A 14018-nucleotide genomic window follows, 5' to 3' on the forward strand; every position below is an offset into this window, starting at 1 on the left:
CTGTTTATTAATTAATCCTAAAAAGACACAAGCTATTATAATAGGGCAACAAAGGCAGTTAAATATCCTTAATAAGAAGTTAATGCCTTCACTTTTGCTTTGTGGTGTAGCTATACCATTTCAGAAGTCGGTAAAAATATCTTGGAATTATCATAAGTGACACACTAGACTGGAGTGAGCACATAACAAGCATCTGTAGGAAAATTCACTCGTCACTTCACCCTCTTAAAACTCGCCAATCACTTTTTCCACTAAGACCCTCATATTTCCCATACTTAATTATTGTGATATTGTAATGATAGATGCCACCATGGAACAGACACTAAAATTACAGAGGTCAATGAACTCATGCATTAGGTTTATATTTTCAATTAAATTTTCAACTCATATCTCCCCCTATTATAAACTTCTCTCCTGGTTCGATAAACTACGACATCTTCACGTTGCTACTCTCGGATTTCGTCTGCTGAATCGATCTAAACCCCTGTATTTATCCTCAAAGTTTAATTTACTCTCTTCCTCTCATGAACACAACACACGATCGACTACTACACTCTCAATTCCTGTGCATCGCTCATCTTCATTTAACCGCTCTTTTCAAGTGTCTGGTGCAAGGCTACGGAATTCCATTCCAGTTAGTGTTAGGAATTGCACTTCCTTAGCTTCTTTCAAATGGTCTTGCCGAGATTACCTATTAAATGTATAACCAGCTTGTATGAATGGCAGTATGAATGGAAGAATGAATGAGGTTAGGATTTATATTTTGTTATATTATTTCATTATTCTGTTTTATGAAGTTTATTAGATATGTGGTTAAGTGTAAGAGAAGGCCGTGAGCCTTAACTTCGCCACAAATGAAGGCATGAAATAAATAAATAAATAAATAAATAAATAAATAAATAAATAAATAATTATAGATCATCCTCCTATTCAGATCCAGATGCTTTCAACGTCACCCTAAGGTAAGCCTTTCATCATTGTCGTACGGATAAATTTTTCCATTAGTATCTGATATTGTGCATGCGTACTAGACATTGTCGGTCATTCAATGATATTTGCAATATTTATATAGATGTTTCACGGCCCGTAGTTGCAAACAGAATACTAAGATTTCTGGTCTTTTGTTGTGTCAGAAAACAAAGTAAAATTCTTTACGTTTTGCAGAGAAATTTAATCTGCGTCTTCAGAAGAAAACCTCGTCTGTTCACGAGCAAGACTTTACTAATAATCTTCTTCTTCTTCTACCACGTATTCCCACACCTGTGGGGTCGCGGGCGGGAACCTTGTAACACGTGTGGAATTGGACCTGATTTACGGCCGGATGGCCGTCCTGACGCCAAACCTCTGGAGGGATTTATTCCCTATTTCGTGTTCCTGTGTAGTGTGTTGTCTGTGAATTAAGAGGGAAGTGTTAGGACAAACACAAATGTCCAATCTTCGAGCCAGAAGAATTAATAACACGCAATAAAAATCCCCGACCTGGCCGAGAATCGAACCCGGAACCCTCTGAAACGAAGGCCTCAACGCTGACTATTCAGCCAACGTGTTGGACCGAAACTTTTCTAATAATGTAAGTTTGAATTAAGAACGCTTTACCGTCAGTTTATAGTAAGTGGTATTCTCGTTATGGCTGACTGTACACTAGGCTTCCTGGTGGGAAGTGACGGCACCATGTTAGATCCAATTAAGATGTTTTTAGTTCCATCGCATGTGCGTAAACAGCAAGATCATGGGCGAATCAGGGACGAATGTGGTACACCTGTTACGGTATTATTCTTACTTTGAGACTGATGAGGTAGATGTTAGGCCCCTTTAAACAATAAGAATTGTCAATACCTTCGTAATGTACTTCACGAAGGCAGTGGCATTGTCATCATGTTCTTACTCCTTTTCACTTCCTTGATTTCTTCTACCACACTCGTCCCTGACTCTTCTGATGACCATTCTGTTTACGCACATACGATGGAACTAAAAACATCTTAATTGGAGCTAACATGGTGTCGTCACTTTTCACTAGGAAGGCTTGCGCATAGTGAGCCATCCAGTGACGGACGAGAGTACGACTTACTATCGAACACGATCAAGCATTTTAAATTCAAACCTTTATTATTCGAAAAGTCTTGCTCGTGAACAGACGAGATTTTCTTCTGACGAAGCGGAGCGAAGTTCTCTGCGAAACGTAAAGAATATCGCTTTGTTTTCTGACACGGCAAAATACCAAAAGCTTAATATCAAGTCTGCATTAACAGCCTTGTTATTTGTTGAACTCAAAATGGGTTAGTTTTAGCACTTAACATTTGTATTTGAACACGACTGCAGTATCGTGGGGACAGACAAAGCTCGCTCTTCCTCAATATTTATTTTGTTCGGCTGGGGTGCCCCATCATCTATATCTCCGCACCACGCCGATTCGCAACATCATAGGCTGCTCCCACGTTGGTGGACTGCCGTACTCAGCTATGTATTCCTGTTTAGTCCATGATGTCGACCCAGCTCACTCGCTCGATGATATTATTAACGAACGTCGCCAGCTCGGTGTCCTACTCTAGTGCTGAACCTTCAACTGAAGTACTGCTTCATTTTCCCGCTGCCCGTACCTGCACGTCTCTTCAAGATACCGGAGTGGTTCTTCATCGCCGCCTTCATCACGTGACCTCTACTCCAGCTTACATCAGCGCTCAAGACCCTACTTCGCCTGTTGTACGATCACCTCCACCCTATTATTCACCCCCTCTTCCTCCGTCTTCCTGTTTCACAACTACTACCGTTCCTACCATCTCTGCTCCCGCCTCTCCCGCTTCTCTCGACATTTCGCTTACCGTACCTGTCTTTACCACCACAACTACCACCACCACCACCACCACTACTTCTGCCCTGGTTTCTTCCAACCCTCCCATTACTACTACCACTACGTCCCATCCCTCTCCCCTCCTGACCTCTCCTCCTCTCCCACCAAACCCCGCTTCGTCAAGTCCCCAGCAAAAATCTCAACTGCCATCTGTCGAGGGACCTTCTACTGCTCCTCCTGTGAATACGGAACGACCACCTTCGCCGCCACCACCATCAGATCGCCCAACTACTTCCAGCTGTGTTCTTCGTGGGATGGACCCCAGCCTGGCATCTGACGTCATCACCCGCGACCTTCGCCTGGCAGGCGTACCTGTAAGGAGAGCATCTCGAATATATAACATTGATGGTCCTACGTTCCTGGTGAGACTTCAATTGCCGACCCACGCCGATGTCCAACGTCTCATCGATCAAGGAGTCCACCTCTACGGTCGTTATCATAGAGTGGAACCTTCTCATTCTCCTCTACAAGAGTCGCACCGTAATTCCTCATCACGCAGTCGCCCCCGGCCTGTCCCACCTCCCCAATCCCCTCGTTCCTCTCTTCGCTTTTCATCTGCCTCACCCCATCCCACCTACTGTGCACCTCCATTACCTTTCCCAGACATTCTTCGCCTTCTCATCACTTCATTTGTTAACTTCATTTTACCACATTCTAGCCCTTCATCTACTCCCTACCACCTTTGTGTAAAGCACTGTTTCTCATCTCTTTTATTGTACTTAGTACCTCTTTACAATAAAGCTATGTATTAAAACAGAACAAAACTTAGGCATAGGAAACAAAATCCTCTCCCATCTCCTTCTTCTTCACATCCTTTTACCCACCTCCTTCTTCCATCACATCTCCTCAACCCGCCCGCATCTCTTGGCCAGAGAGAGGGCGTAACCCTCTAGGTGGCCCGCCCCACCCCTTCACGGTGGGGAATGAAAACTTTCTCAGCAGCAACAGCAGCTGATGCAGTATCACAAGCTGGAAATAATGCAATTAAATTTAAACTGTTTTCCGTTTTCCGAAATATTAATGGTGAGTTACACTTTGACGAAGGTTAGGTTCACCTGAATAGAATCAACAGAAGAAAGTCAAAGAGAACTGCTAGCTATGAGCGACTGTCGGTCCAAATAAGGTAGAGAGAGCTCAGAGCAGATGTTTACTATTCTATACCAAAGATCTCCTACCATTGTTATGCCTCTAAGGAACACCAGTCGATATATTCGGTTTCAACTCTATTCCCTGTTACTCAGACTTTCAGCCCTCCCAGTCTGATAACAGCAGCCGCCACTTCCAGCTGTATAGTATCTTACCTGGTATACAATACAATAGTTGTGTTGAGGGATTTTGGTGATCTTGGAGGCGGAGCTGGCTTCGTGGTGGCGAAAATGTTAGTATCTCGATATACAAGTCGATTCCAAGGAGGTAAGGTTGAGAAACAGCCCACCTCGTCATAACATACTTGATATTTTCCTGTAAACAAAGAGAACGCATTTATAGTAAACAATATAGTTCACTTGGGTATTAGAGGTGTAATTATTCCCAAAGGAATGAGGAGAATTAAAGTGACAGTCATTTGAAAATTTCTACATTTTTATACTCACATTTCACGCGGAAAATTACGACAAGCCTTTGCCGCCTCGGCTAAGCAGTCCCTCTGCTTATAACTATGGTCACTATAAACAGTTCAGGAATTCACGGAAAGGTAGTGAGACGAATAAGGGGAAATGATGATATATCGTTACTTGACAAGCGGAAATTCATCGTATCCATCAAGGGTTCTAGGACAAGGGTACTGGGGAGACATGTCAATGTTCGTTTCATCGTTTCACCTTTGTGCAATACGACATTCAGTCATTTTGAATTTATGTCGGAGTTTGTTTATTTATCGATACTTCTGCTGCTGCATATTTCCGATCGATGGTAAGGAAAAGTGAATAACCTTTTTGATACCAGTATTGTGAACGTTTAGCAGCTCGTTAAATGGGATAGAGGATACATCATGTTGAGAACATCAAAACGAGCAGGTGGGTTATACATGTATCTTCAGGGTCACCTGCCTGCTGAAGAGGAGAGGGTTTCTAGGAATAGTGCATTCTGTTTACTGCTGCACAAGTTATTCCGTATCTAACAAGATTCCAGTGTTTTTAGCGAGTCAGTGTGGGTCAAGTTGTTGCTATATATGGGAAGCATACACGCCTCCAAAACAAATTGCTCATGCAGTGCCATGCAAACTGGAGTCTGGAGATGCACAGAAGCCTGACCAGCAGGTGGTCAGCAAGACTTACGAGACCATCGAAAGCAACATAAAGGAAGAAAGAAAAGAAGACCACCCCTGAAAAAGACACAGCTGCTCTTCGTCCTACAGAGGAAAATCCTTTTTCGTACGCTCAGCAGCATGATTAAGAAATTTGGATTCTCTTCTGAGGACGGTGGGATAGGAAAGGCCTAGGAGAGGGAAGGAATCATCCGTTGCCTTAATTAAGGTACATCCCCAGTATTTTCCTGGTGTGAAAATGGTAAACCACGGAAAACCATCTTCAGGGCTGCGGACAGTGGTGTTCGAACCCACTATCTCCCGAATACTGGATACACAATTCACATAGTTTAGACACAGATTTGACTTACTCGTTCGTCATGTTGTGATACTTGTATACCGTATATGTTTGTGTGTGAACAAGTATGAAAACGTTTTGGTCGCATAGATGTCAGCCTGCATTCCGGAGATGATGGTTTTGAATTCCACCGTCGGTAAACCTGAAGATGATTTTCTATGGTTTCCCATTTTCACACCAGTCAAAGGCAAAGGGTAAGGTAATACCTTTATTACGGCCAGGGCTGCTTCCTAGTCCTTTCCCGTCCTTGCGTCAGGAAAATATTTTACGTCCCAGTACGGTGTTTAAAAACAACTAGCAAAAAAAAAAAAAGGAAAAATGTATCAAACGTGAAATGAAATAGCCGGGGCAGATGAATTTCATTCCATCCTATATATTTGAGAATGATCTCAGATTCATATCCAGTGTAATATAATTTTAACAGTGTCTTAATCCTTTTTTGGCGTGACGAAGGAGAAGCAACTGGTGCATGAGCTGTATTAATATTAGTAATACCTTCCATTATGTAGCCAGTCCCTGTGATGGTATGCAAAGGTGTTGCTCATAGCGTCGGTTTATGCATGAATCTCAGTGCGTCCGCTGTGAGTTCTTGAGACTTCTAGCTTTGTGTATCTTAAAAACATTTAAGTGCTTTAGGCCTTTTCAATTGTGAGATTACCAGCGTTTCACCCCAGTGTAGCAGTGGGCTCATCAATTGGAGTGTTACACTTTTCCAAGACGCCTGTGGCTAGTGCGCCGTTGAGACACCACTACAAGCTTTCTATATAGGACAACGCAGTGACGGTGCACTAGGGGAAACATGTGCCTCCATTTGTATAAATGCCTGCCTTTGGAAAGGTATAGCAGTCCAACTGGTGAGCCCATTGCTACACTGGCGCGAAACGCTTCTAATTTCACGACTGAAAAGGCCTAAATTGCTTAAATGTTTCTAACATTTGCAGTCGATGAAATGAAATCATGGTTTCCTTCTGGGAACTTAAATCTTGTGTATCTTGTTTGTGCTCAGCTCTTGGATCGCTGCCATAAGTAAGTAAATTCCTGTCCTTATCCTGAGGTACTGCAGCTCTTTCCAGGCACACCCCAAATGGAGGTGAGCTGCATGTACCATTTCAAGCACACACCATCCCTCCTGCCATTCTTAAATTTCTGACAGTATCGGGAATCGAAACCGGGCCCCTGAGGACGGCAACTAACAACACTAACCATTACGCTACGGAGGAGGACATCGCTGCCATGATTAAGGCGCACAAAACTATCCTCAGACGCGCAGAACGGTCATTTTCTTCTCCTTTGGTATGGCAACTTTGTGATAAACTTAATGAAAATTAAATAAAGGAATCATTACGTGCGTTCTTAGTGGACTCATGTCGCAAACAAACAAACAAAAAACAAAAAAAAAAGGAAGATGTTCCGGTTTTAATGGCTCTTGACCAAGAAACTTCTTTTTCGTGGTCGTTAGCTTGTCTTCCCTCGGGGTTCCGTCCGAGCGATAAATTATTTTTCCTCTACCACACAACCATAAAATGTATCGCAGCACGGGACGATTTGAGGAGCCTCATGTGTACGAAAAAGTAACTCCCGAGGAAAACAAAATCATTGCGGACATAAACATGGCACACTTCACAACTTAGCAACGTGAGAATTCTCTTCCCTCATTTCATGACATAGATACTTGATCCTACAATACCAACTTCCCAGACTTACCAGACTTCTATATACGACAACTGCCTCACTGTTTACACATCGTGAGAATGGAATCGAATCTATATAAATAAAGTTGTAGGATTTCCGCTGTCTGAAATTTCGTTTGTTTTGCCAATTTTTCAGATATTTATCCGTTTTCGGTTAACTCAAGACCGAATCTGTTGTTTTTATTTTTAGTGTCTGTCTGTCTGTCTGTCTGTCTGTCTGTCTGTCTGTCTGTCTGTCTGTCTGTCTGTCTGTCTGTCTGTCTGTTCCACCATCACGGCGAAACGGCTGAATAGATCTTGACCAAAGATCAAATTTAGTTTGTACTCATCCCTATGAAGGTTTTGATATGCATATGGTTTTAAAACCTTTGAATAGACGGGGGGTTTATAGGAAAACCAGAACAGTTTTCCTCCATTTTCTCCAATACTATTGATTTTTGTAAAATCCGTGGACTGCATGTGAAACATCTCTTCATTATAAACAACTTTTGTTATGTTCATTATTTAGATTACTCTTCAAATGACGGAAACAATTACTATTTTCTGCGGGTACCATGCTCTGCATTGAGTGACCGACAACGAACCTACATGTTACCATGGCAACGTCTCTGTTTGCCAGCAGGGAAGTAACATACAGTATAGCCATTTTCGTGATCATTCCTGTAAACTCGTGGTTGTTCCTTGGGTGGAAATCAAGAGAGACGTCAATCGGCCATTCTGCGCGATATTGGCGGAATGTCGTTGGAGGATATAACCGTCCTCGAATAGCTTAAGTAATAACACCATGTCATCTTCTTATCTGTTTACCTAAGAATCCCTGCGCCTAAATTTCTCCTCTGTAAATCCGTGAAATGAAATGGCGTATGGCTTGTAGTGCCGGTGTTGTCCGAGGACATTGTCGGCTCGCTAGGTGCAGGTCTTTCGATTTGACCCCGTAGGCGACTTGCGCGTCGTGATGAGGATGAAATGATGATGAAGACGACACATACAGCCTGCCCTCGTGCCAGCGAAATTAACCGATTATGGTTAAAATTCCCGACCCTGCCGGGAATCGAACCCGAGACCCCTGCGACCAAAGGCCAGCACGCTAACCATTTAGCCATGGATCCGGACTGTAAATCCGTAATTCATACCTTCATAATTTATTGAGGTAATTTGATTTTCCAATACATCCACTTGTTATTTACATATTTGTCCTATCCTGCTGTCCTCGTATAATCCTATGTTCTGTTAATTTCAACTTTCTTAACTGTATTACTTTCTTCCTTAATTACTCCGTATGTATGCGAGCGCTAATCCTGAAACCTGGAAAGTCTTTTCTTTGAAGAAAAATCCAAGCTATACAAATATATAATTTTCGGCCCCGGAAAATATCGAAATACGAATGCAATTTTAATGACGGTGCAGACCTCCGTTTCGGGATAATTGGTGGCTAAACGGTAAATTGTATTACAAAACAGACAGCACAATCCCCGTTCTATTTGGAGAGATCAACAACTTTGGTCTTATGACTTATTGTCCTGTCTCGATTGTTGATACGTTAGATAGCACTTCATTTCTCGATTATAATCAAATCTTTCGAACTCGATTGTGGTTGGCAGTAGGAAATGTGGCCTTCCATTATTCTCAAACCTTCCTCAATGCTTACCTTTCATCGAAAACAATGTATTCTGACCTTCCTGTTTTGTTTCTAGGATAGCACTAAGAGGCATGCAATTTAATTTAATCTTACTCACTGCCTTTATAGTAATTTAAGGAATGTGGAATATGGAACGCCGTAGCGAAGCACGGGTACATTTGCTAGTTCTTGGTATACAAAACACTAATGCGTTCATTTAAAGCAGCTGTTCGGCAGTTGCTGTGTGAGTAAATTTAAATGAAGATACCAATTGTTTTAAAGCGTTAGAACACATAATTTGAAAATACGACAATGTTAATCACTGACCCACTATAAATTCGCACTTAACAATTCAAACTGTACATATCTTATGCATAATGTATTTTAATTCACTGTTTTTTCATTCATTTTGTAAATGATAAATATTTCGTCATGTGATCGTTGCAGTTTTGGACTTGTACTTATTACACGTTCAAATGGACTGAATATAATATCTCTGTTACTTTATTTATATTCTATGTGTCAGTTATATATATATATATATTGAACCCGAGTGACTTAGGCCCATAATCAATCATGATTTGATCGGTAAAATAATATGATACATTTATTGAAATACAGAGGAGTGTATTTGAAAATATTTCGTTTATGTAATGTTGAAATCAGAGCGAAGGAAGGACGACAGACTGGAGCCTGACGGATTAGCTCAACACGACAACTTTAGCTACTTCACAGCAGGGAATATCATTAGTTGGCGTACAAGGAAATACAGAGTCCACAAATAAGTCTTGGTCAGAAAGAAGAAAGGGGAGAGTCATACAAAGAAAACCCACCACATGAGTAAGACCTTGGGATATTTTTGGTAGGACGGAAATTCCATGACCTCATGGAAAATTACAGCGGCTGAGTGTACGTTCGCTAGCCTAAGTTCGAGCAGGTGGAGATTTAAATCACGTGACCGCTTGCCGGCCAATAGTAAAAATTTGATGGGAGACTCAGTGATACCATCTTAAGGAATGATGGATGAGATATTTTCGTAACTACAAAAGTATTCAGTAATAAATTAATATGAGTACGCGGATGAATGTAATGAATTTATTAGATGTCACGCATGGAAAAATAATCAATACTTAATGGCAAATTAAATAAATTGAAGGCTGGATTTCTTGGAAACCGGACAGCTTGAATCTCATTGGCTGAAAGAAGACCACGTTGTCAGGGACGCTTACAAAGGCGCGAAATGTGAGGAGCGAAATCCATCCATATCTCCTAAATCTGTGATCACCTGGAGTTCATATTTTATCCAGCAGATATGCTAGCGGAGTGGATTAATCTGATGTAAATTTTAACTTCCAATTCGGAGTGCAAGTACCGATATTAAAAATCCACCCCCTCCCTAAGGGGCATGACGTCAACAAATCCGCGGGAAAAAGGCTTCATCCATATATACGGAGCTGAATTGACGGTCGCCAGCCACTTGTCTTGAATCGTTGGAGCTGAATTGACGGTCGCCAGCACACGTGAATTGAATATCGGGAGTTGAACTGTTGGTCGCCGGTAACTTAGAATTCTACGGACGTACAGTCATTTAATGGCGCGAGCATCCGCCAGTGTTTGTAAAGTGTGATCGCGCTCAAGCAACATGTTAAATCTGGAAATAGTTAACGTAGGATAGTGTTTTTTTTTATTTATGAATAATCAGTGACGTAAAGTAATTATCCTGCAAGAGAGTAGTATAAAATATATCACCATAAGTACGTACATAATAGACTGTGTGACGAACAGTACTTTAAGGAAGTAGTAGCCTGTACTTAGCTATACCGAACCGATGTAATGAACACGTCAAGAATGCCGTATAAATCGGGCGTATCGCGACGGGCGAAATAGTTGACACCTCGTCGTACGTGTCCAGGTCCATTGTGCGGTAGGTGGACGAAGATTAAATAGTGTAAATATATTAAATTCTTGGGTCTAGGATAGAAATTTATTGTATCCAAATTAAAGTATACAGTGTTAACGTAGTAAATGGTGAAGGTTTGTGGTAATCAAGATATGAGTGTAAAATAATAATAATGTGCCAGGAAATCTTTTGTGAAACTACGCCATCAAGGATGGAGGAGTAAAACGCAGAGAGGGGCTGGATGAAGCCTCTCGTCTGCAAAGCTGCAATGGAATACCGATAACTAAGATGAGTACTAAACTGTAAAATATATTTGGGAAATGTTATCGTGATGGGAAAAATGGGAATAATTTGATTATACTTGGTTACTTTCTGTAACAAGATGGGTCGCTTAACGACCCCATCCTAAATTTGTAGCACGGACAGTAGTAAATCATAATAATGTAAATAATCGGGTCTTTTATGTATTCAGTTTGTTGGAGATGTAAATTTGTATATATAGTTTAGTTCGTTAAGTCATGCATGCATTCATATTTTCTTTGTAGTCGATAATTTTCTTTACATTTTGATTTTGATTATGCTAGTTAAATAAGACCCGATATGTGCTTTTATGCTTTGTCAATTTTAACGAGCCATTTAATGACATGGAAGGAAAATTCAGCTTCGCCATACCAAGAGTGTTTTGTTGAAATTAATATGGTCATATTTTCAAAGTGAAGTTGTTAAATTTGTGAGATGCGATTAATATAATAATTTCCAAGTAAATCATATCTGGAGTGATTAGTGCCAGAATAATTTGAATTTGTAAAAGGGGTTATGCGTTAAACATAATAAGAGTGGACTACCGTATTACAGGCGAAAATATTATTTTTTTTAAATATTAATAATAATAATAAATAAATAATATAACTTTTTTTTTTAAAGAAGATATTTTTTATATATGATTTGGAGATAATAATAATTTATGTGATCAAGTGTCGAGTTTATTGGGAATCATTTAATGACGGGAGGTCGTTTTAATTTGGAATTAAAGTGCGTGATAACTTAATTTGATCGATTAATAATATTAAAATGTAGATCGGTGTTAATAATCCGTACATGTTAATGAACGTGTGGTTTAAATTACGGTCCAATTTTTTTTTACGTATAAATGTCGCGTTTTGAAGTTGCGATTCATTAGCCGGAACATGTAGTGCTAATATTACGAGACCATGATTGTCAAAATTTGGTAAATATAATTTCAAGATGTTACGATTATTTGTGGAGAATGAACTAAGGCATAGATCCAAATGAGATAGAAAATGTGAAAGAATTTGCAGTCAGATAATAAAAGGTCGTACGATGTCCGAAATGAATAAATAAGTCAGTTGATAATTCTGTGAGGAATAAATAAATGAGTCGAGGAATATTGAGATAGAGAGGAAAATAAATTCCGTACGAGAGACACTTAGGATATTGATATGAGTGTAAAATGTACGGGCAGTGTCACAGAGAAATACTGAGTTACGCAGCGGGTAGAATTCGAACCCGTGACAGCATGTACGAAATAAATAGACTGCACAGCTATTCGTTGAGATACAACGGATCTAAGGATAAGGAGAGTTCAGATTCCACAGAAATGGTCGTATATTGTATTCATTGTAATAACGAGCGGGGACAATCATGATGTCGTGATAATAATAATAATAAATATTGCAGATAAAGGATTGGACCGCCTTAATTAAATGAGCGTTGATAAAGATGTTAAACGAGAATCTAAATGATAATATGCAACCGATAATAATAATAACAATGTAAGGACGATGTTAAATCACCGCGGTCGGATTAATAATAATTGTCATAATAATAACTGTAATGATGTCGTTGGTTGATCAGTGAATTAATTTGTAATTGCGACCGATATCTTAATATATAATTTGGCGGAAGTGACCGGTCCATTAATAATAATAACCTCTTAAGTGACGTGAATAACAATAAATAATATCTTGGGTCACCTATTCATTAATAATAATAATAACCACGAGAGGGATATAATAATAATAACAGTAATAACCATTTGTGTTTGCATCCCGCATAATAATGATGATATTAATCAAACGTGACAGTGCCAGGAACCGTTGAGGAATAATAATAATAATAATAATAATAATAATAATTTCGAGGATGATAATTTTGTGGATTAAATTATTTGGTGACAACATCCCTCTATTCGTATGTTTGAATAATGAGAGTGATAATATTAGAATCATTTTTTTTACCGCGTTATTGTACGGTTTCCGTACGGGACGATGTTACAGTCATACTTGCGTGTTTGTTTACTTCGCTCGCGATGCGAGGGGGGGCCATGGCCACGGTATTTCCCACCGCTTCTCGTTATCTCATCTGTGGCAGTAGTCTACTGAGGCTAACTGGAAACAATTCAGATCACATGTAAATAATATGTAAATGCTAATTCATTGGTATGGCATCAGCTGGATATCGTAAGATAGGGACTGTCCGTGGAATCCAGTTTTCGCACTTCACGAGAAACATTACCCAGTCCGAGTACCGGTCTCGGAAAAATGTATATAGCCGGAGTACATCATCTTAGTTAAATCGGGAAGCCGACCGTAACATGGGTTATGCTCGGGCTCCCGATAGAAGGAAGCTATATCTTTGAGTGACGGTTCGATTCAAATGGAATCGATCCGTAAATTATACCTCCAAAATGTCATTTTATTTCAGAAGCAACGCAGCAAGATATTGATACCACTTGCGGTATGGCAAGTGATTTATATATGTAACATGTGTGTAAATTCAAATATTGTTGCCACGTGTATCAAAGTTTTATACGTCAAATGGCGTAATAAACCGCTCCTTCTGGCAAATTATTTCAAAGGAAACCACTCTCATAATCTTTTTATTGTAGTTAGATAATGCCCTTTTTAAAGTAACAGTCACTTCCTAGTCCTATCATGGAGTCCTTAAATTCAAGTTACAATCGAGCCTTCCCCCTTTTAATTTTAAGTTGCTCCGTTCATCCCCGTGTTCTATTATGCCGTTATATTTATATTTGATGATTTAAATAATGAACCGACACCCCTGAGATAAATGCTAGTCTGGGACTCGGGAGGTGGACGGGTGCAATATATATATATAAGTATTACTAATTACTTATCTGCTACCTCAGTTATCATGTACTTAATTTGCTATGTTTTTATAATAGTACGTTTAAATATAATGCAACGTACCCTTGTATTAGCCGATCCCGCAGTCAAGGGGTGGTGAGCCTTCCTCTAACCGGAAGATCCGGGGTTCGATTCTTTGCCAGGTTAGGAAATTTCTGGATCTGGTGGTTGGTTCGAGGTCCACCCATCCT

The 14018-nt window shown here is 40.0% G+C and overlaps 2 protein-coding genes across 2 annotated transcripts in view; both read right to left on the reverse strand.

The window, feature by feature from the left end:
- LOC136876268 (inactive pancreatic lipase-related protein 1-like) overlaps positions 1-14018 on the reverse strand; it is a 343437-nt gene that overhangs the window by 169570 nt on the left and 159849 nt on the right. The gene's annotated exons all lie outside the window — the stretch shown is intronic.
- LOC136876267 (uncharacterized) overlaps positions 1-14018 on the reverse strand; it is a 136021-nt gene that overhangs the window by 98306 nt on the left and 23697 nt on the right. The window contains 1 exon segment of the mRNA XM_068228046.1: positions 4150-4309. Coding sequence (XP_068084147.1) covers positions 4150-4309 — 160 coding nt within the window.

Source organism: Anabrus simplex, chromosome 6 (assembly GCF_040414725.1).
Source record: "Anabrus simplex isolate iqAnaSimp1 chromosome 6, ASM4041472v1, whole genome shotgun sequence".
NCBI classification, from domain to species: domain Eukaryota; kingdom Metazoa; phylum Arthropoda; class Insecta; order Orthoptera; family Tettigoniidae; genus Anabrus; species Anabrus simplex.